The following is a 24,625-nucleotide window of genomic DNA, read 5'->3' as shown; positions in this document are numbered from 1 at the left end:
TTTCGTCTATATAGGGTTTATGTTTTAAGCTAATTAAATTCATTGATAATGGTATAATTCCATTTTTAAATTACTCATGATCTCTGGAATTGATTTATCGTTGCAGAAAAGTAAGACAATGGAGAAAGAAATAACTGATATTCACTGCAAACTGTCAAACATAGAGTTGACATTGGCTAAACTCGCTGCCGATGTTGCTGCTAGTATGTCACAGAGTTCAACCAAGGTTCCAGAATCAACTGATTGTAGGACTGACGGAGAAGGAGACACTGTTGGTAAAACTCCGCATGGAAATCGTTCGTATTCTCCTTTCCTAAGCCCTGATGGCGAGTTGATGGTTAGCTCACATATCTCAACAACTAAGAGAAAGCTACAAGTTAATGAAGAAGGCGAAGAAGTAGAGGAAAAACACTTCGCTGGCTTCGATGTTGAATCATTCGACATAAGAAATATCCGTTTTACCGAGCCTCAATTTCCACCTGGTCTGGAAACACTCCAAGATCTTAAAGAGGATGAAGAAAAAGCGAAGGACAAAAAGACAAAAGATAAAGTTAGAAGCCCTGATATCAAAGTGCTGACTCCAAAGCCAAAAGAAATAACAACAAAAGAAATTATAAACGAGTTCCATAGCATTTCTGTAAACAACTTTAGAGATCAATAGTAACATGTATTTTGAATAGATTTTTACCTAATGCAATTAATGATATTACAAAAATAGTGTTTTATCTTTAGAGATCAATAGTAACATATGTAATGGCCAACTTTTATTCTGGCCAAATCATGTACTCCATTTTTACAGATACATTAATAATGAAATTAATAAAACGTATTCACATAAAAAGGGTATGTGATTAATTAATGATAATGTAAAAATAGGCTTTTCCCTAATTGTAAAATACATTGATAATTGAGCACTTTACAATGGCGTTAATGAAAATACAGTGATTAACGATGATGCAACAATAGACTTTTCCCTAATTGTAAATTATGCCCAAATAGGTTTTCACCTAATGTGATTAATGATAATGCAAAAAAAGGCTTTTCCCTAATCATTATTCTAAATGATCTTCTTCTTCACCGTCCCTTTCTTTTTGTTCACATCTTCTTGTTCTTCTTCTTTTTCTTCAACCACTTTCTTTTTCTTTGAAGGTTGAACCTCTTGTTCACTGTCTGCATAATCACCAGTGCCAGAGTCCTCATCATCCTCATAATCACTGCTCTCCTCCTCATCTTCTTCTTCAGATTTTGCTCTCCTCTTTTTCCTCTTATCTTCTTCACTAGTCACTGGATGATACTCTGCCAAAAAATTAGATATCAGCCTCCACATCTGATTCACGGCTTCACCCCACTTGTCAATCTTATCGTTGATGCGATCAAAGGCTCTCTCAACCATCTCAACATGTGGTTTTGGAGCCTTTCCTACCATATTCGCTTTATCCTTGTCAATAACCCCCATCATCTGAAAGATAAACAAATATCCGTTCATACAAGTAAGAGAAAATATGACCAAAAACAAGCACAAACATGTTTTTGACTCACCATAGGTGTGAAGTAGCCCTCTTTTAACTTGCAGATCATTTCATGCAAATTCTTCGTCTTCACATCATTCCAGTCCCTAATCCTTGGCAGATCATACTTCCAAATGTTGTGTAGTCCCTCCCTAGGGGAATACTCACAAAATATTCCCTGCATATATACCCACAAGCTAATTCTTATTACCAGTGTACACAAGGCATACAACAAAATAGATTCTGCCACATTCAGGTAATAACCTATATACAAATATGTCAAAACAATTATTCAAACAGAACTCAGCATACTAAAATGTATATATAAGTAATCACCATTAACAATGTTTGTTAATACCTAATACAATTCAGGACAGAGACAAATCTACATTTGTTTTTAGGTAATGATTAACATAAACATTTGTCTTTACAAACATATACTGAAAATACACTAACAGTCTGCCAGAAAATACTCTGACATATACAGGTAATTACCAATATTCAAAGATGTCAACACACACATCACTCTTTGTTAATACTTTCTCTGGTTGAGGACAGACACAAATTGACTTTTATCATTATGGTAATGATTTACATAAATATATGTCATAACCTACATATATTGAAAATACAAGCGGTTGAGAGATAGTGAATAGTGAATTGTTTCGAATGCCGTGAAACATAAAGTAACCGCCATTACTTTTGGTAAAAAAAACAAGCGGTTGAGATTGCTTGTTTTTAAAACACTTTTTTAATTTTTTAATTTAAAAAATAAATGGTTACTAAAAACAACTCCTTAAAACACGTAAACCACATCTGTGCAATTGGGTAATTTTTTTTAATTAAAGAAACAATTTTATTTTTTTTTATCAAAAGGAAAACACAAAGAAATAAAAAATGGAATCAATATAATCTTATGATATATAGCATAACTTTAAGATTATATTCCTTTATAACAGATTATTTTTAATAGTTTGTTTTAAGGATAAACTTTATAAAAGATTTTTTTTAATAGTTTGTTTTATTTTACTTTTTTTAACACTACCCAAAATTCCAAAAAAATTTTTTTTGTTGTAACTATAACTAATTGATAAACATCAATGATTTTACCAATATAATTTTCAGTCAAAAAAAAAAAAAAAATTGATTTCAAGAATTAATACTTAAATTTTGTCAAAACACATAATTAATAGTGACAGAATAAAAATTCAAAACATGCAACGTGTCTTAGATAAAATCAAAACAATAAAGAAATTAATATTCAAAACATTAAAATCTTATAAGATAAACATGTCTCGAAATTTATTCAGTTCGAAACTTAGGTAATCACCAACACTAATTCAGGTAATCTCCAGAAAAAAAAAATCTGACAACTAACCAAATAAAAAACTACAGGACCTGTGCAAAAACTGTAAGCACATATTTCAGTCTATGAATTAAGATTTATAAGAATAAACTTTATAAAAAGATTTTTTTTAATAGTTTGTTTTATTTTTCTCTTTTTAACATTACCCAAAAAAAAAATTGATTTGTTGTAACTATAATTGATACACATCAATGATTTTACGAATTTTCACTCAAAAAAAAAATGATTTCAAGAATTAATACTTAAATTTTTTCAAAATACAGAATTAATAGTGACAGAATAAAAATTCAAAACATGAAACGTGTCTTAGATAGAATCAAAACAATAAATAAATAAATATTCAAAACATTAAAAGCTTAGAAGATAAAAATGTCTCGAAACTTAGGTAATCACCAAAACTAATTCAGGTAAACTCCAAAAAAAAAACAATCTGATAACAAACCAAATAAAAAACTGCAGTACTTGTGCAAAAACTGTAAGCACTTATTTCAGCCTAAGAATTAAGATTTATAAGATAACTAATAATCAATGTTTGGATCCCAATCGAATATGGTTGGCACTTTCTCGAATTTACTGACTTCATAGCTATCTGTAGCAGTTGCTGCATCTCCAACATTGTATGTCCTTGGCATGAACTTTATCAAAAGGTCAACAAAACCACCACGTTTGATGACTGGTGGAGCAGCTCCTTGAGACCCGGCTTGGCAATGCGTACCCTGATCGGTAATGTCATGAACAGACTGCCCAATATCATGAACCATTGTGTCGACATTTACATTCCCAGTAGTCTTAACATTCTGTTTAGGTTTACCCCTGCCCTTTCTTTTCTTTTCTTCTCTTATGATATCCTTCTCCTTAGGATTTTTCTTCTCCTTCTCTATTTCCAGGATCATTTTTGCTAATTTGTCTGTTAGCCAAATAGATCGATCATACGATGTGGAAACCATTCTACAAAGCTGTGTACCTAGACCACTGAGGAAAGTATAACGCCCATTTGCCGATGCCTAATCATTTCTCTTTTGAAGTTCTTGCTGCTTCAATGAATTTGATATATTGCTCTTCGCTTTTATTGTCCACCTTCGAAGAATGCAACTTTGTGGTAGTTCAACCATTCCTCTATATTTCATGACCGCAAACATATGTCGACAAGGTAGACCAACTGCATTGTATTTCGTACAACAACAAACCAGTTGTTTTAGCTTATCATTGTAGCACACAATGTAATTACAATCTTTCACCACACAATCATTTAACACGTAGGTAGTTGACGACCCATCACGATGCCCTTTCTCTTCTTTCACCTTTTTCACAATGTGTCTTGATTCAAACTCAAGCTCTTTACAAAACACTTCGTACACATTCCTTGTGTAGGTTCGGGCTGCTTGAGTTTTTATTTCAGTCAACACACCAGTTATAACGGGAAATGTGTGAGTGGATATGTAATCATCTTTGTCTTCTTCAAATCGGATATATTCAAGCACTTGGTCATACAGCTCCACAAAACGATACAACATTATCTTAGATGTTATAACCGTTTTAAGTGTGCTATTCATAGACTCACATCTTTGAGTGCTTCTCATACCTGCACATAAAATATGTAATGACTAATATATTTATCACTCAACACATATTTCTGCACATCTGCATATTTTTATATTTACTACCCAAACATTGGTAATGACATACAAATATGTTTAGCATTGCACAAAAAAAAAAACACTAGTTTTATTCAAGAATATATAACACAGGTTTTCAGCTTAGGGACTTCTGTCATAAAATTGGTAACCACCTATATAAGCATGCATCATTACACAAAGAATAAATTAGTCAGATCAAATACATGGGTAACCACCTATATACGCATGCATCATTACACCATGGATAAATTAGTAAGATCAAATACATGGGTAACCGCCAGAACAGTAAATGTAATGATTTATATATTTATTGGTAATTGCATATAAAAAATAATGTACTTACCTGCATAAAATTGTCCAACCATAAAAGCCTCAGCCCATTTTGCTTTGTCATTATACAGATCTTGTGCCCACTTTTTATCTCTCACTTCATCATATGCCTTCATTAAGTCTTCCCATGCTTGTTCAAACTCAGAAGGTGTCCGAGCGCCGTCTACACATTTCATGATTCCACTGCAAAAGCGTCTGTTTGTATGGCCCTTGATGTTGCGCATAAGATGCCATAGACATAGCCTATGGTGAGCATGTTTGAACACTTCTCCAACAGCGGTTGCCATAGCCTTGTCCCCATCCGTGACAACAGTGTAAGGAGCAACGTTGCCTCCCGCCTCGAGTAATTGTCTAAGCACCCATATGTATGTGTCTGTTTTTTCATTTGCGATCAAAGCAACACCAAACGGCACGGTCTTCCTGTGGTGGTTGACACCTACAATCACCACAAATGGTTTGTTGTACGCGTTGACTTTATAAGTCGTGTCGAATGCAATTACTGATCCAAAAGCCTTGTAATCCGCTTGGCATATCCCATCACACCAAAACATTTTGTCAATACCATCATAATCATCACGTGTGTACCTTAAAAAAAGAAGGGTGAACCATATTAGCCAAAGAGGTGAACCGGGTGGAACGCCAAAACAAAAAAATCAATCACGTGTTTACCTTAAAAAAAAGGAAGGGTCAGCGGCTTTCTTTCCAAGTAAGTACGCTAACACGGTTTCTGTGTCTCCATCCTTTATCTCCTGTTTTTTGAACTTCTCACACGTATTATACAAGTCTTTTGTTAAGAACCCAACTTCACGAATTCCCCCTGCTGTTATTGCTAAATTCCTCATAGTGATGGATGGTTTCACTCCAGATTCAATTATGGACTTAATTCGAAGCTCATCGGCTTCGCTGACTTTTCGATGGCTCCTGTCATGTATTTTAACAACATGAACATTAATTAACGAATGTAATATCTAATTAGTTATGATGTATATGACAAAAAGTGAAAACCAACCTTTCAAAATAGACTTGGTTCATGGGAACTAATTCATGGCCATTGTGCTCAGCCACGAATTCCTTCACGTACCATGAATCATCCCGATGATCCCACTTGAAACTTATGAATGCTTTGCAACCACATCGTGTTATCGGACTCTCTCTACGCTTTCTATCAGGTCTTTTAAAGTGTTTCGTTTCTCGAAACCCTTCTCTGTTACACCAAATCTTTTGAGAAGTCGGATGACCATCAATTTTGCTCGTTGTTGCATGCTTTAGACGGATTCCAAAACCTTTAACCTTGGCATACATCTTATAAAATTTAATGCAAGTATGATGGCTTTTGAAAGACAGTTGTTGCATATCTTGAAAAGTGAATTCTTCTATCTTCTTGCCAATTTTTTCCCACATGTCAGCAAACGAATCAAGAATTTCATCATCGTCAGTGTCTGATACATTATCAATCTCATCTCCATCATCACTATCCTGAATAATTAGGGGACAAATGTCGTAGTTAGGATTTTTTTACATTGCTAACAAATCAAGTTTTTTGCTATGTATCGTTAATAAAGTATGAATTAATTAAATATAAACAAACCACAGTCAGAAGATATAAATTTCACCTACCTCAACAACATGATCATCAGCTTGATTGGTATCATTAGCATGCATATGTGAGCTTTCTCCTCCATCAACATCCATATTAACCTAACACACCACAGACTCGTGGAGAATTTGAATTTCAAAGTTTGAAAAAGGTTGTATACGGTTACTGAAAAATTAAACCCTAAAAAGGTTGTAAATAACCACTATAAAGGATAATAATGAATCATCCCTTATTTTTGGTAAATGATAATTACAAATCTTTTACGTTATTCTTATATTTGACTAATATTTTACGGAAGATTATAATATTTTTATATTTCTGGTAATTATCTTTACAATGATTTGGATATTTTTATAAATATCTTTACGTTATTCTTATATTTTTAATTTTTTTTTTGTTTGAAAGATATTTTGTTAACTATTTGTTTATATCAGAATTTTAAAAACAATTATTTTTTTTTAACTGATGAGAAACTGAGGCTAGGGGAATAGATGTTATGGGAGGTATATCTTTTCAACCTTATTTTATTATAGATTGTCGTTGCTGTATGTAATCAGTCTAATAATTGGTATTGACAAATACATCTTTTGGTTAATACACATATACGTAGATTAGTATTTAAATCACCTCAATATTTGTGTTTATATAATTTTATTATTAACATAATGTAGGAAGGACCTCTAACTTGACGCAAATATTGTTTCATGAAGGGTTAAATATCATGTAAACATTTATGAAATATATATTTCTCTATATTTATATTTATTTCATTATTTTCTTAAGGTAATGACCTTTTTGATTATATGTTAAACCCTTTTACACGATTTCTGATTGAATTAATAAATCGAACCCTTTTCTTATTACAATATTATACAGAAATCATTAACATAAATTTCTGTAGCGCTAATTACAATGTTGTTCAATAATCCCCTATTAACATAAATTTTGGTTATTAACATGAATATGATTTTAATTACCATAAACTAATCAGTTTACCATAACTAATTATTCCATATTAAGTGCCTATAATTACGGTGCAAATTATTCTATTACTCTTTTAATTAAAGTATTAAATTATTGTTGATTTAAATCTCAGCACAGTTTACCATAACCGTTGTTGATTTAAATCTCAGCACATTTTAATTAAAGTGTTGTTTTTTTTAAGGCAAGAATAGTATAATAACTTAAGTAAGTATAAACTTTCTCTCCAAATAAAATATAAATTAAAAATTGACCTATGCATAATATATAGCAACAACAATAAAACAATTTCCGTATTATTCAATATAATGATTATGACACACAAATATAAAAAAAATAAAAAACAAAGCAAAAACCCTTATGGTTTTATTCGAAATTAACTAGACTCATCATCAAATTAAAAACATAATAACATAAACGTTAATTATTACAATTAAAAACATCTAATCATCCAACGTAAGATCAATAAAATCAATAAATACGGTTATCTTGGGAACTTTTTCAGTACGTTTGGTGAACCAATTTGGAGTCCATGTTTCTTCATTTAAAACAACATCATAACGCGTCTCCGCAATCTCAAGAACACGCTTTTCATTCTCATTCAACGGTAACTTGTTGAACATGTGTTGCTCTTTGTAGTAGGAGTTCAGCTCGAGCCGAAAGATGTTTTTAAGAAACTCTGACACGGTTACATCATCAATCAAAGACTCGGCTTGTGTTACACCACAAACGATGATTAGTCTTTTCATAAATATGCGTATTTCGATTAAATCTTTTGCATGACTTACATCATCACCTAACATTCCGGGAAGAGGCCCATCATCCGGGTTGTCATCATAGGGCAATCCTTTAAACATACGATACACTGTAACTTCATCGGCAATAACCATTTCTAACGTAGGTAATTGCCCAGGCCACAAGCATGCAATATGTCGCTTACCTTTTTTTCTCCAATACTATAAAGTAAATGAGTTATAAATAACCTAAATTCAAATATGTCAAACTCATGATCAAAGACTGCTTCTGGACTAGGAGGCATTTCAGATGATATTGAAATTAAGAAGAACTGTGCTGCTTTCAATTGGTGATTTAGCTGCGAATATAAAGCATAAAATTAGCGCCAAAATGGTTTATTTTCCCACCAAAAGTTGGCGCCAAAATGTGCATTCCAATATCCCTTTAGAGAATATTTAGATCAATATAAAATTGTATTTTGTTAAACAGGAATAAATCCTTGCAGATTAGATATCATAAGATAAATATTAGTAAAGTCAATCTAATCCTAAAATAGCCTTTTATAGAATTTATAGTATTGTTTCCGCCTGTAATATAAATTCGTAAGACTTAAAAATAATTGATAAAAACCAATAAAGTTTTCAAGCTAAACCAATAAAGAGTATGCGGGGATGATAAGCATGTGAATCAAAAAACCCTAACTTTTTTGTTTGTAAAATATTTTTAAAATTTAAAAGATAATTTAAAATTTAAAATCATTTAACTTTTAAAGGAAATAAATTAGGGAAACATCCTATTCTGATTTCCAATATATAATCTATTCAAAATTTAAAAAGATAGAAAATTAGGAAAAGATCCTATTTAGAATAAGTGATTTCCAATATTAAAATGCAATTTCTAGACTTAAAAGATATCGATTCCATAATTTCAAATAATTGATTAATTTAAATCATTGTCCAGGTTCATTGTATTGAGAATTTCCATCGAACTAAATTCTATTATGCTAATTGGAAATGTCCAATATAGTGTACGGTCATTACCTTTTTATAATTAATAAAATTCAGTTAAGGCTATGTCATATTTATATTCTGGTCAATACCTTAATCACAAACAAGTTTTATATTTCGATCTTCGATTTTTCGGATCAAAGAAGGTTGTGAAAAAATGTGATACCGTTTCTTCTCAGATTTTCTTACGAACATATATTACCGAAAAACTTAAAATTTTTAGATCGTAATGCATAAAATCGCTATTTTCGCATTCGATGCTTGACTTTGTACAATTAAAATCTATAATTCAAAGATTAAGAATCCCTTGCGAGAAGATGATAGAAACCGATTATGTGAACTAGAAAATTGCGCAATGGCTGTATAAATCTAGCCTATTTTTCGATTTCCATTGATGCGCGATTGAAATTAAGGTACATGGAACATAAATTCGTGGTTGATTTCATTATTTGATGAAAAATTTGGAAGAACTAGGAAGAACATTGATGAACATCGATAAACGACGAAGAACAAATTTTCGATTTTTTTTTTTTAATCTTAATTTTAGATTTTATTAAAATTAGATTTAGATAAAATTAATTCGAAAATTAAAATAATATTTTCAGAAAATAATAAATTGAATTATGAAAAATAAGAAAATGAAATAAAAAAAGGAAAATACCTTAAATACCCTTAATGAATGTTTGACCAAGCAAAAAAATAAATCTAAAATCAGCCAATGAAAATTGAGTATAGTGATGGTCATTGTGAGAGTGACCATACTAGAATTTTTACACCTAATACCTTAAAGTATGATTCAAAATCAACATGATTGAAATCTATTTGAAAATTTTTTTTTTTGAAAAAAAAAGGAATGTTATTGGGTTAAGGCCGTCTAATTTCAGGCGTAGAAACTGTCCTTCATTATTGATAGAAGACATGTAGCAAATTCAAAGGCCCATCACATCCAGTTGACAAATGTAGCCCACAAAAAATCGCGTAGTTTTCTTAGTTACTTAAACCGGGTCTCTAACTCTACGGAGCTAAGCTTCTATAATTCTATTGCCCAACAATTATTATTGGACAGTCCGATGGTTCAATTAGTCTTGCACAGTTGCACTCTTGCATGACCAAGTTGACAGAATAGGGTTAACCCTCAGCGCATAGCAAATATATAGGATGAAAAAAAATGTATCACTAGGTGACAGGTGGTAAGTATTTTGGGGGAAAATATTCAACATTTTTTTTTTTTTTTTTTGACGGGAACTTAAAAGATGGTAAAAAGTACCACTACATGCATAATAGTATACAAAAAATACTATTAAAAAAACTTATTCTTTAATGGTATACAAAGTATTATACATGCATAATAATACATTATACTGTAACACTATAGAGTCAGCTAATTTCCATAAGCTTGCCAAATTTACAATTTTACCCTCCTATATATTTTGTAAATGCATGGCATGATAGCAGTTATGCGCTGAGATGCACTTGACAGGCTGAAAACATATCATCACACATTCACACATATGTGATATGACCATGTTTACATTTTTTTCTCCTTCGGTCAACAAGCTGAACTACACTAGTTAACGCTTGAGAAAGAAAAGGTAAGGTTCGTTATCCACCACATCCACCAAGCACATTTGGTTACCAATGAAGAAAAAGTAAACATAGTTAAGTGAACTCTTATTAGAATAGTCACAATTCTTAAGAGTAATTGTTAACTAGAAGGAAAAAAAAAAAGATGCAACGATGAAATAATATTTTATCTAATTTTTTTATAGTAGTTTATTCAATATTTCTTTTATTATTGAATACTTTTTTTTATCAGGTCAAGTAACCTCTTATATTTCAACGCCTTTAATTTTCTCGAGTAAACTTTTGTAGGGTGTAGGGAGAGCCACAAACAAAGTTTAATCGATCTTATTTTATTAGTATCAACCAAGACTTTAAACCCCTACCTATGAATGATAGTGGCAAGTTGTGAAGGATACAATTATCTAAATACAACTACCAAACCTAATAGTCAATGCTTAATTGCTAAGAAAGGATTGATATTAGAATAGGAGTTTAATGACATAAAATATCTCTCTATAACCTTGTCATACTTCAACATAAATACTTTCTAAAATCAAATTGATAACCTCCCATTCAAGTTTTCTATATATAGAATACAAAGTTTGTGACTTATTTCTTTGGTTGAGTATGATTTATTAGCAACTTATTAAACATTTTTCTCTCTTTTATAATTAAAAGAAATTCTATAGAAAAGTCTCTTCGTAAATCGTCTAATCAAAATATTATTAATTAGGCTCTAACTTAAATTGCACTCGATATTTACACCATTACAAAATTTTAATGTTACTTCACATGATCTTAGCCAAAAGGCCGAGAAATTTTAATGTTACTTTATTTATTTTTATATACTCAGCTACTCGCTCCGTTTCATAATTGGTCAAACACTCGGAAGAGGTATCGAAACTGGTTGTTAACCGGGACTCTCTCACACAAACCCGCACGTACGTTCTACAAACACTATAAACTCGTTTATTTTAGAGCCAAACTGTAATCACGGAAAAACACTTAAAACTTGAACATTTCAATTCAATTCAATCTCATTTTCTTTTTTCCTTTCAAAATCCACTACTCCTAACAAAAACATTACAACGATCTTTCTCTCTATTTTCTCTCTCCTCCTAAACTAACACCACAGAGGTCTACCATGGCTTCTTCTTCGGAAGAACAACAACAACCTCAAGAACAACAACAACAACAATCTTCAGATGAAACTGCTTCTGAAACTGTTCTTCACAAAACGAAGACAATCAATTTCTTCGGTCGTTCTACTCCAATCATTCTTCAAAATGACAATGGACCTTGTCCTCTCATCGCTATCTGTAATTTCTATCCTCCATTTCTAGGGTTTCGTGTTTTTCTTGATTGTGTTTGTATTTGTATTTGTTTGTTGATTGATTGGATTTGTTGAATCGATTTCGATTGAAGACTTGTGTGATTTTTCGCCGGAAACCTATAGTTGTTTTCTGATCTGAAATGCTTGTTTTGGAAGTTGTTTTTTGTCTTGAATTGTTGATTTCTGTGTTTGTGATTAGGTTTTGTTGTTATATTGGTTAGGATTAAGGAATTTATGCGGTTGATTGAGTTGTGTAATGAAGACGTTTTCTTTGATTTTGCGTGGTGAATGTTTGAATTACTTGTTTTCGGATGTCGATTGTGTGTAAGTTTGAATTGGCGGAGTTTAGGATATTGAGTGAGACTGAGAATCTTGATGTTTGTTATAAAGCTGGCAAAGATTTTTGATTGAAGAATTTGTAAAATTAGGATTCGCTTACGTTTGTGGCGCCTTTTGGTTGAGCATTGGAGTATTGATTTGGACAGAGTTTTCCTAATGTGGAAAATACTGATAATTATGTCAATGTTTAAATTGGTTTTGACTTTCATATTTGAATAGGAAAAATTTAATTTATAATTGAGTTTCTTGAATGTGAATTATTTTAATTAATGTAGTCTATTGAAGTATTATGTACCTAGTTACTTACGAAAAATTATGGAAAATAATGGGGATATTTGCTGTGTCATGTATGACTGCCACTGCATTCTTTGAGGAGGAGATGTCGGTATATGGCATTTTTATGCTGAAGTATGAAGAAGCCCTGATTTTACTGATAAGGTGTTTGGGGCTTATGTAGGTAATGTACTTCTGTTGAGGAATGAATTGAATTTGAGTGCTGATGTAAGTGAAGTTTCACAGGAGAAGCTACTTTCATTAGTTGCTGAGAGATTGCTCGATTCAGACAGCAATAACAATGTAAATATCTTGTCTATATGAAATCTAAATCACTTTTGCATTTCGTGTTTGTTGGTAGTTATGACTAACTCAATGGTTTGCAGAATAAAGATGCAGGTTTTGTTGAAAACCAACAACAAAATATTTCTGATGCGATAAACTTGCTGCCGCGTCTTACGACTGGCATTGATGTAAATGTCAAATTCGATAGGTCTGATTTTATTCTTTTTTCAAGTTTATCATGGTAGTGCTTACCCTTGGGTTTTCTTGTGCCTAGGTCCTTTCCAGTTTTTAATCAACTTAACTGGTCTGTATTTCACAGGATTGATGCTTTTGAGTTTACTCCAGAGTGTGCAATATTTGATCTTCTGGGTATCCCATTGTATCATGGTTGGTTAGTTGATCCTCAGGTATGCTTCTTTTATCGTGGATATTTGGCACGCCCTTTTCTTATTTGTATAGTTGGTATTGTAATTATGCCCTTGAGAATACTTGTTCGTCCATTAGTGATAGTCATGTATACTATTTTTGAGTTGTCCGGATAGAGTTGTCAATTTTAGGAAATAGTGCTAGTCTAATAAAATCTAAGGAGTTATATATAGCCCATTTATACTCCTTAGATTTTATGCATGGCTGATTTCTAAGGGCATAGTGTTAGTCTAATACTGGCAATGCCTTATATGTTGTTTTAATTTTGTTGTGGTGCTTCTATGAATATGCCTTGTGATAAATGTGTTAATCTAAGGAGTTATTTTTTCAAACCAGACACAGAGAAGAATTGTAGGGTAATCAAGATACAAGGTCTTGTAAGCTATTAAATAATGAGTTTAGGTTCTAGCTTCTCTTTTAGCCTTCTTTACCCCTCACCTCTTACTCATTAGGTTTGTTCCTTGCCACTTATCGCCTTCTCATTAAGCTTGTTCCTTGCCACTTACAGCCTTCTCATTAAGCTTGTTCCTCACCACTTACAGCCTTCTCATTAGGCTGCTATTGTTTCTATTTCCCAATTGCCTTCATCAGCCTCTACCCCTTCAGATGTTTTACACTACAACTCTACCTCATATGTTCTTAGCTCTCCTAAAGGCATCCACAATAATTGCTTGTGAACAGGCTAGAGGGGCTGGCCAATTGGCCATGGATATTTAATCAATGTCCATTCTTGGGTGTTGACCATTGAGGTTGAGACTTGCTGCCTATTTTACTACTTGCCACCACACTTTCTTATCCTACTATCACTACTTGCCACCCCGATTTTTATCTAACATTATAAGTCGTGCATTTTTATGTTAGTCTTTTTTAAGACTATTGTTTATATTGCTTAAGAGAATGTGTAGTATATTCAATTATTCATTTGATGATACAATAATTGCTATATGATGCTTTATGAGATTTGAGGTTCAAGTATAATTTTTTTTGCTGTTACTTATTCCTTGTTCCCTTTGGCATAATGTCTGTTCATATATGGTTGCTAGGATCATGAGACTGCTGAAGCAATTGGATCAAAATCTTATAACACTCTTATGGGGGATCTTGTTGCCTTGGAAACATGGAAAATGGAGAATGTGGGCAAGGATAAATCTGATGAAGACTGCATTGATTTTGCGGCTGCAACTACTGCAGCCTTAGGTGTTCCTTCACCTAGCCTTTCAAGGGCTAAATCATTTGACGAGTCTCCACGTTCTGCTTCTGATCAACAAATATTTGGAAAAGGAGATGCTGAGGAAGAGGCACAGTTGTTTGAAGTGTTGAAATTATCAAAGGCTGATCTACCTTCTAATGCAGAAGCAGTCCCTGCAGGAGATGTAATGATATCTTTTGATGAGAATGTGCATATGTCGAAGTCACCTATCGATTCTGCTCATGTATCCGAAGGACAAAGCACCAGTGGACCGTTAGATGTAGAGCCTTCTGTATCAGGCAGTGATGATGTGCATGACCATTTTGACAGAAAATTACTTCCGTCTGAAGATCAGGCTCATTTACTTTCCTTAGCTGATGATAGGGAAATAGGTCATGAGTCTCATGACCAATTATTTCCTGCTCAACTTGGAGAAGTTTCCTTGTCAAATGATTTGGCGGAATGCAAGCTTGACACAGCGATTCTCAGTGAGCCTACTACAACAAAAGATACAGTAAATGATCAAGAAGCTGAAAGCTTGTCGACTCCTGTAATAGATATCAGTGAGGGGTTGCATAAACTATCTTCAGAACAAACTTCTAGTCAGATTGCAGGTCATGCTGATTATGAGCCATCTAGTGGCTTAATGCCCAGCATTGAAGCAGTTCAATCCTTTACATCGAGTCTTGATGGAAGTGAACCTATATATGAAGGGGAGGAGTGTATACTTGATCCAGGAAAAACACTCTGTGAAGATCGAGAACCTGTCTATGAAGGTGAGGTGGTTTTGGCTGAACAGGCTGACAACGGAGTTAAAGATGCCTGTGATGTGAGTCCCAAGCATGGAATATCACTTAGACAGGGTACATGTAATTTTGAATTTAGCGAGTTTCTGATTTATAATATTAATTTTCAATTTCCATGCGGGTGCTATACATAAGGCTATGTTTCTTCCACTTGTAAAGTTGTAATTATATTTTCTCTTCATTTCAGGGGAACTTATTGACAACTTCTTGAAAAGCAATGCCAGCCAGTTGACATTTTATGGGTATATAATGCATGTTTTAATTGTTTATTTGCTCTTCTTTTGACAGTAAAATTACTTCTTTCCTTATGCCAACTTTTTTTTTTTTTTTTTATTTTATTTTTTTTAATTTTTTTTTTTTTTTTTTTTTTTTTTTTTTTTTTGTGCAGCTTATTTTGCTTGCAAGCAGGTCTCGACGACCATAAGCTTTGTGTTTTTTTTCGAAATAATCACTTCAGCACAATGTTTAAGGTTTGTGTATATATGTATTTCTTCACATAGTGTGAATTTTGCTTATTTGTCCTTCGCTTTTCATTGTCGGATAATTTCATTATTCTGTTGCTTGTTGCAGCTGGATGGCGACCTCTATCTTTTAGCCACAGATCAAGGATACATGAATCAGCCTGATTTAGTATGGGAAAAATTGAATGAGGTAACAAAATGTTTTCTATTCTAATGATTATCTTTAATTTTTTATTTTATTTTTCTTATTGCTTCCTCTGTTTCTATTGTTTCGCTTGGAATCTTACTCTGTTGATTTTAATGTAAAGTTTGGTATGTACTCTCATAATGTTAACTTTTTACAACTTTACCAAAAGGTAATTTCAAGTTATTATTGATATAATCTGACCCCTTCTCCCCTACTAATCATACTTGGTTCAAGTAGCCGACCCCTTCATGGGATTAAGGCTTTGATTGACTGATTGGTATAAGCTGTGCACTGGCAAATGTGAAACAAATTATGATTCAATACTAATAAAAAAAAGAATAAAGGAAGTGTGATTGGAACTATGTTTGACAAATCCTTTTTTCTTGTCTTTTTTTTTTGGTTATATATCTGGCTGAGATGCTCAAATATTATTTAAATTATCATGTGTTTTTATATGTTTTGCTGAATGTTTTTACGTTTCTTTGAGACTTTGATTACCAATAGCCAAGAGGTGATGATTTTAAATTCAATAAAGGCAAAACCTACTATGCAGTAGGGAAATTATTGCTCATTTCTTTTCATGGTCAATATGTACATGGCTTCTTTTGCTCTCTCTCTCTCTCTCTCTCCCCCTCCCATCCTCATTTGTCTCTCTCTCTCTCTCTTTTTTTTAACCTAATAGTGTAACTTATGTTCATATCAACAAATCTCTGCAGGTAAATGGAGATACACTGTTCATGACTAGTAATTTTAAGGAATTTAGGCTGGAAAGCAGTTCAAACGGTACATGGGATCAGCAGAATGCTGTAGCTAATACTGCTGTATGTCCCTTTATATTTGAATTTTCCATCTCTATGTTTTCTTCTCTTGGTCGTGCTGTGCTCATGTCTAAATTGAACCATACATTCTTTCCTGAAGTATATATGCTTATACGGTTATACCTGCTATTAGTGTTAGCCTTAACCAGGTTGCATTGTGGACATGTAAAAATCAATTACATGAAACTAAATTTGAATGGTGCTGGAGATAATCTTCTTACTACTGGCAATGTTGCTCTCTTATTGAATTTAATATGTACATGATTTGAATTCTTTATTGTTCTTTTTTTTTTTTTTTGGGGGTGGGGGGGGGGGGGGGGGGGTGGGGGGGATTGGAATGAGGATAAGTGTGTGTGTGTGTGTGTGTGTGTGTGTATCCATGAATGGAATTCTCTTTCATTTGATTCAACTAGCTTTGCTTGAATGCATTTGAGTTTGATGTGATTCTCCTGAAGAGCAGGGCTTGTCATTTTGTGATTTCTTTTTCTAATTCTTTCTTTTTCGCAGGACTATTTGGCTAGCATTGATAACTCAGCAACGAATGACTCAAATATGAAGTAATTATTCCAACTAAATAATAACCTTTTGTTTCTCCTATTGCCTTTTGTGCTCTTTGATTTGATAAGTCATTTTGTTCTGTACTGTACTGTGTTTTTTGTTGGGTATAGTTTGGTTGCTTTAGTGAAACTTTTTTTTCCTTTTTACATTTGGGGTTTATGATATTTTTCTGTTTATCTTGGCAGTTCCGATCTACAATTGGCAATCGCTTTGCAACAGCAGGAGTTTGAGCAACAGCAGCAGCAGCGTAATCCCCCACAGCAAGCTTCTAGTGTTGGCAATTCTAGGCTCATAACTGGTCCTCAGGTGAGAGGGAGATTTAATAACTATGAAAAATAAGAAGCTGATTGCTCTTTTTTGTAATCTTTGATATTAGTGCTCAATGGAGCAGTTAACTGTGTTTCTGGCTCTGCATTGTAAATGTAGCAGCACTGTGTTATTAGATGTTAGCACCTTCTTTCTAGTCTTACGATGTCAAGCTTTTAGTTTTGTAGCCAATGAGCGCCTAAGGGTTGCTCTAGAATCTTTATAATAAGAGAAATTCTAGTACAAGCCAGTAGTTATGTGACATCTTTATCAGAGTTTAATCCCACAATGATGGGGCTGGCTAGTTACAGATGTGTAAATTTTGGCTTAAATCTTGAAGGAAAAGTTAAGATAGAGAAGAGAATCAATGCTTTTCTGTTTATCAAGAAAGACAATTGTTTTTTATAGTCCATACTTTTGGTTCATTTGCTAAAACTAATCCCTACTATAACATATCTTAAATTAATCCCAACGTTAATATATATGTATGGTTCCAACTTAATTGGCTGTGGAATTTGTGACAAATTCTTTTCCACATGGCATCATAATGTTATTAACCTTTAAATAACTTAATATTTAGTGTTTTGTATGCTGTATGCCGGGTTTGAACCAAATATGGGCTTGATCTGTTGTCTATGGTTGGAACCAATTTAACAAAATACTTTTGAAGCTGGGATTTTTCAATTATGCTAAGGTAGGGATTGTGTAATTTGTTGGGTACCATTGCTCCCCACAGTCTGCCCTACAAGATATGCAACATGTTTTGATGGCTTGGTAACAATAAAATTGGCATTAGGTTTTTGTTGTGAAAATTACATTGGACTTTTTAGATGAATATAGTTACCAGCTGTTTGTACTTTTAGTATGATAAAAATTTATGTTACTGAATGTCTGAATGTACCAATTGAGTAGTTTGTTTAAAATGGCTGTATGGACATAAATTAACCCTTACAGTTATGTTCATTTGGTTTATCAAATGTAACCCATACCCTTCAGAATTAAAGGAAAGTCCTCAGAGCTATCATGACACTTAACACCTACCCATTCCATCATCTAATTCAATTGCTTCTTAAGTCATAACCTTTGAAGTGAATGCTCAATTTATAAAATTACTGTAATTTGTAAATGACTCTTCTAGTTTTGTTTATCTTTCTTTTAAATAAGGATGTGTGTGTGTGTGTGTGTGTCAGTGTATGGTTACGTAATATTTATATCACATGACGCATGGTCTCCCTTCAATGTGGATAGATGTTTTATTATCAACTGACTTTTATAGTGACAAATACTTAGGGCCTGTTCTCTTACGTTGAAATTCAGTTCAGCTCAGCTCCTAATTTCCTTCTCTTATAAAATATTCAATTCAGTTCAGCTGAGTTCATTTCAATGAGAACAGGCCCTTTGCTCTTTTTAGTTGACTTATTTTTGACAATTGATACTATTCATAAATAGTACTTTGACTGACTTTTGTATTTTATAGTTATGATAAAACCTAGTCATGTGGGATCTTGTCAATATTGTCTCAATGCATTTTCATAATATCAAATGGTTTATAATTTTTACTTGATGATTAGAGATGTAAATCATTGAACTTTTGCCTTGGAATAGAGGAAGTATATCATTGGGATACATATTAGGATTTATTTTGTTTTGAAATTTTGGATTTGTTCTTGAGTAGAGACTAGAGATATTATTGAATGTAATTGTCATTCGACTTATTCTGTCTATAACAAAAGAAAACAAAAAACCCTTTTATGTGTTGTTTGAAGTTCTTTGATCTTGTAATTGATGACATAGAAATTGGAGCTTCCAATTCGTGAAATTATATTTAAAGTTGGTTATCATACGAAGTATTTAAGGTTTTATGTTTATCATACTTAAGATGAATTTCCTTGTTATTGATAATTTTATAATTTATAATCATTTGAGTTTAGATTTCTAACATTTATCTCTATGTTTTCCTATGTAATTTTGTGTTATGATTAAGTAGTTTGTTTTAGTATATGACCAAGTGAATTATGATGATGTTCTAGGTTCCCCGAAGTAGTGCAAAAGCAACATCATCGTCATCGACCCCGAGGCAAGATCAAAAAGCAAAGGATAAATCCAATTGTAAAATTATGTGACATTTTTTGGTGGGGAGTTGGTCAAATTGTAAGTGTAAATTTTGTGTCTCTAACTTGTTTTTATAGCAGTACATGTGATGAATCCATTCAGAATCCCCTCCAAATTGGTTTTTCATCTTGATTTTATGCTTTTGGGCTGTAAATAATGATGGTATAATATTGCCATTGGCCTTGCAATGCAAATTCCTCCTTTTTGTTTTCCTCTCTTTCTCTTGCAGGTTCCATTGTTCCACTTTCAAGTTATGCTATAAATAAATGGATTCCGTTTTTTATTTATTTTTTTTTTTTTTTTTTGGGTGTAATGTATATTCATGTTTATATGCTGTATTGTAATGTTTATAATAGTAAGTTGAAATTATTAGGACTTCTTTTTTTTTTTTTTTCACTATTATTTTTGCCTTTTTCTGCAACCCCTGTTTGTAAAATTTAATACCATCATTCAAGTTTCTATTGAGATTTTTGTGTATCCATGTAAAGTTGGGGAAAATTTTTGTGTACGTGTACTGGATATTATTTCTTGTTGCAGATGATTTGGATCCTTCAAGAATAATCCAGGTGAAATAGACTATGTAGTCACTTGGTGACTATGGTTTGAGCCTTATCTAGGTAAATGAAGGTCATGCTGTCATCCGATTCATTGGAATGGTGCAGGTGTGGCTAACTAACCCAAAATGAAAGCGCTGTTTAAGTTTTGGCTTACAGACGAGGTATTGGGTCATTTAAGTGTAGGATTTATAGTAGCTACGGAGTAAACTTTGGTTTATGTTTTGTTTGAATGAATTTGCAGCAATATGTATGAGTTTGTTGTTATAGCTGCATCTGCTGTGAGTGTCTGAGTGTGAGTCCCATGACTTTTGTTTTGTCTGCTTCTCATGACACTTGATTTTTTTTAAACACTTGTTATCATCTCAAAAATTTAATTTAATTTAATTTAATTTCCAGGTGGTCCATGATTTTTTGTTGGTCACAAGACTCCCAACAGTTCTAAAGTTCAAAGTCTTCTAACCTTATCAAATAAACATATGATACTCACCATCTAAGTGATGTGGATAGCTACTAAATTTCAAAACCAGAAAACAATGTATGATATCCAAAATCCAAAAAAAAAAAAAAAAAAAAAAAAAAAAAAAAAAAAAAAAGAAAGTGCTGTTGTGCAACTTCTTGTACTAGTATAATGGTTGCATTACATTTTTTTCTTTTTTTTTTGTTTTGTTTTGAATTTGAATAGTTGTATTACGAATACAACCTAGTGTTATAGAGTGTGTGTTAAGGTGCAATTTGGTAGTCATCTATTTCTTTACACAATCTTATTTTTAATAGAAATTGAGTAATAAGTATCTTATTAATTTATTACTCGTACATTGCACTCTTATAATTAGTGGATATTGGGTTTGGAGAGAAATATAGGAAATTTTGAATTGTGAAGTTTTGATTTCTTGTAAAAATTTTCATGAAGATCATTCTAAAATATGTGTCAAAGAAGATTGTATCTAATCTAAAAGAGTATATGAATAATGTAAAAGACAATAAAAAAATTATTTTAAAAATAGAGGAAGTATTTCGTTAATTACTCATAATTGGTTTGCATATGGAGCATATAATTTATGCTTTCTTTTGATCTACATAGTATCTTGTTGAAGTAGAAAGTTAAAATGATGAAAAAGAGATGAGAATGTGGCCATGAAGATTCCAGCAGCAATATATTAGGAGTTAAAATACACCGTTAAGATGATCTTGAATAAAAGCATAGTCCAAATTTCTATTCAAAAAAATAAAAAAATAAAAAATAAAAGCATAGTCCAAATTTGTTAAGCGTTAGGACTTAGGACAATGGACGATGATTAGTCTTTATCGCTTAATAACTCAGCTATATATAAAAATATTCCTTCCTTTTGTTTTACCGTCGTTACTGTCATGTATTACCATCGTTTACTTTCAACAAATTAAAAAAAATATATATACATGATAAAGGTCAAGTACCCAAACCTGATACCAGATTCGAAATTGAAAAGGACCCGGCCCGCCCACTTTAGATTCCAAGTTGATTCAATTAACATTGATTTTGGTTTAGGGAAATTTGATATGAAATAGCGTAATATAAAAGGCTAAATTTGTCTCATTTATAAGGAACGAAATTTGAAAAGAGGACTTTTTATTGTAAGAAGAAAAAAGATAATCTATTCAAAAAAATAATTATATATATATACTGGAGTTTCGATAGATATTATTACGTATAGATAATAGGTATCAATTTGTGTTATTTGTGAGTTGATTATTTCAGAACCACACTAAGTTTTTGTGCTCACACTAATCGAATTTTAGATTGGATTACTTTGCCACTATTTTGTTTTGAGAATAAGTAGAGTAATCACACCAACATTTAGTTTTGTGCTGAATCAACTGCCATGTTTGCAACTAACCTTAAAATGGTTTACAAATGCATCATTTCTTAAAAAAAAAAAAGGAAAAATAAAAAACTTGTAGGTGTATTCATTTCTTATCTTCATTTTTCTTTGATGTAAGTCTCAGTTTACATTTCCTTCAAAAAAAAAAAAAAGTCTCAATTTACATGAGAGATCCTCTTAACAATTTGTTTTTGGACAAACTCTTTACCGTTATTTTACGCAAATCAAAGTTACCCTCAAATTAATCACATACACTTATTTTCTCATCTAATAATTGTTCATTATATAAGATTAACATTATGTACATTACACGGGATGAAAACTAGTTGAAAACGGCTTCACATCTTATTACACATATGTTGAAATCGACATCCTTGATTAACAAAGAAATTAAAAGTTGTAACAAAAAAAAAAAAGGGGTACAAAACGATATCTTAAATGCCAAGATAGCTCAATCTACGTTTGGTACGATGGACGACCTTTCAAGCCATAACAAACAAAGAGTATAAACGTGAACAAACAACAATATTTAAATATTAATATTCTCTGCCGAAATTTCTGATAAATTTCAATAAATTAATAAAGACCTAAAATACAATATATATATATACTTGGTTGATTTGGTGAACATTTGTTGGATGAAATATAAAGCCCTTTAATTGGTTTGTCCACAAAATGAAGTTATTCCTACTTTCACAGTTTGCAACGTCGGCTGCATTGGCTCAGCAACCGTTGGTTGATTGTTTCTCGTGTATTATCATCATCTATAGCAAATTAGCAACTACTCATGGATATTTATATGTTTATTATTGGTATTCCTTCCGTCTTAATTTAATTTTTTCAATTATTATAGGAAATAATTTTAGAATATAAAGTTAGTACGTATTGAGGTATTACCATATCAGATGTTATTATTTTAATGATTAAGAGGTACGAGTATATATGTCATAGAATATACGTATTAAATTATTATTTTTTAAATTAAATGAGAAATAATGTGCGGCATATGAAATGTATCGTAATTGTGGAAAAATTGCGGTAGTAAAATTATATGTAATTCCTCTATGTTGACTCTAATTGTTCATACATTACAATATGATTTGAGTATTAGTTGATGGTGTATGTGACCACTTCACATATAAGTAATTAATTGAGCAACTAGAGATTATGTATAACGATGATCAAATGAGGTTACTAATCACTTACCAATACCATAATAAAAGAAGGGGTATGGTTACTACAATGGAACAATGGGTATACCACCGTTTACCTTTACCCTCATAAATAAGTGAAATTGTCTTTTTATTAGTTCAAACAAAAGAATGATTACTCAAATTAATTGAACAAATGAGGTTATTATATTTTAAATTAATTGATATTACATACTCACATATTTTGTATATAATAAAATAAGGTTATTCAGATACTGATAGGAAAAATTAGGTTACCCTTGCTTATATTGAATGGAAGAATCTTTTATGTATCCTGATAATAAAAATAACACTTGCTAAACTTTTTCCCTATACTTCCACCCATTTGTTTTTGGTTAATGAACACATGATATATCACTTTCATGTTGCATTTGTCTTACTTACAGTATATTCTTTTTAAAACTCATTTAGATGTATGTTGATGGTGGATGTTGCATCTATTCATCTGATTCTCGTCTTGATTTCACATTAGTTTGATATTATCTAAGGCTTATTATGTCTACCACTGAGGTCCAACTCTAAAACCTTCAACTCTAATGCCAATTGTTAGGAAGTTAGGAACTGATCATTATTCAATATATTGAGTTACATGCGCACCTTGGTTTCACATTAGTATGATATTATCCGCTTTAAGACCTTTAACTTACCTTGCATAAATTTGCTTTTAAACACCTTTTTACAAAAATCACATCCGAATCGGAGTACAAATTATACAACTGTTCCTTAATTTTTTCATATTGGACTTGAGTTGGCAACTTGGCACCCCAACATTCGGAACTTAATCATCACACATTTTTACTCGTACTATATGCGTGAACGGTGAACCGTGAACACAATGGCAGCAATTTCTTTTGTCAAATCATTTGAAATAAAAGCTTTCATGTATTCTTAATTAAAAAATAGAAAAGGCTTTCATGTAAACAATGTTTGACTTAAATAAAAAAAGGTGAAGAAGATGACAAAATTGATAAAGGTAGTGTAAATCAGACACTGGCTGAAGACAAAGCAACCCCATTTGTCTGGCATATTCATCCTCATTACTCTTTTCTTTTATTTAAACTCTCAAATTAAAGTTAACATTACAATTACATACCTTTTTAATTATGACAAACCCTTCATTTATGCATGAAATAGCTTGATTGGTTATATAAAGAAGCATACAACTGCCACACATTTATTAA

At 32.0% G+C, this 24,625-nt stretch overlaps 2 protein-coding genes across 2 annotated transcripts; one reads left to right on the top strand and one right to left on the bottom strand.

Annotated features, from left to right (window-relative positions):
- Positions 1 to 3,878: 3,878 nt before the first annotated feature.
- LOC145596742 (protein FAR1-RELATED SEQUENCE 5-like) lies at positions 3,879 to 6,533 on the bottom strand. The gene is made up of 5 exons (XM_081652948.1): positions 6,459 to 6,533; positions 5,851 to 6,317; positions 5,511 to 5,762; positions 4,855 to 5,426; positions 3,879 to 4,456 (listed from the first exon to the last, which is right to left on the bottom strand). The coding sequence occupies exons 1-5, from the start codon at positions 6,531 to 6,533 to the stop codon at positions 3,879 to 3,881; spliced, it is 1,944 nt and encodes a 647-aa protein (XP_081509074.1).
- Positions 6,534 to 11,709: 5,176 nt separating this feature from the next.
- Positions 11,710 to 20,033, top strand: LOC145598070 (uncharacterized). Its single transcript, XM_081654368.1, has 12 exons — positions 11,710 to 12,043; positions 12,854 to 12,972; positions 13,056 to 13,162; positions 13,274 to 13,361; positions 14,424 to 15,432; positions 15,563 to 15,617; positions 15,764 to 15,845; positions 15,946 to 16,026; positions 16,740 to 16,844; positions 17,349 to 17,398; positions 17,585 to 17,705; positions 19,736 to 20,033. Exons 1-12 carry the CDS (start codon positions 11,869 to 11,871, stop codon positions 19,826 to 19,828), a joined length of 2,085 nt encoding a protein of 694 aa, XP_081510494.1. The 5' UTR covers positions 11,710 to 11,868; the 3' UTR covers positions 19,829 to 20,033.
- The last annotated feature ends 4,592 nt before the right edge of the window (positions 20,034 to 24,625 follow it).

This window comes from Chenopodium album, chromosome 20 (assembly GCF_948465745.1).
Source record: "Chenopodium album chromosome 20, dcCheAlbu1.1, whole genome shotgun sequence".
Lineage (NCBI taxonomy): Eukaryota > Viridiplantae > Streptophyta > Magnoliopsida > Caryophyllales > Amaranthaceae > Chenopodium > Chenopodium album.
This window is presented reverse-complemented; position numbering and strand designations above follow the sequence as displayed.

Excerpts from the sequence above, each read along its gene's own strand:
- LOC145596742 (XM_081652948.1), bottom strand. The coding sequence starts at position 6,533 with ATGGATGTTGATGGAGGAGAAAGCTCACATATGCATGCTAATGATACC. Across the intron at positions 6,318-6,458 it reads CTGATGATCATGTTGTTGAG|GATAGTGATGATGGAGATGA; the intron begins GTAGGTGAAATT and ends CTAATTATTCAG. Across the intron at positions 5,427-5,510 it reads GACCCTTCCTTTTTTTTAAG|GTACACACGTGATGATTATG; the intron begins GTAAACACGTGA and ends TCTTTTTTTAAG.
- LOC145598070 (XM_081654368.1), top strand. The coding sequence starts at position 11,869 with ATGGCTTCTTCTTCGGAAGAACAACAACAACCTCAAGAACAACAACAA. Across the intron at positions 12,973-13,055 it reads ATTCAGACAGCAATAACAAT|AATAAAGATGCAGGTTTTGT; the intron begins GTAAATATCTTG and ends AATGGTTTGCAG. Across the intron at positions 13,163-13,273 it reads GTAAATGTCAAATTCGATAG|GATTGATGCTTTTGAGTTTA; the intron begins GTCTGATTTTAT and ends TGTATTTCACAG.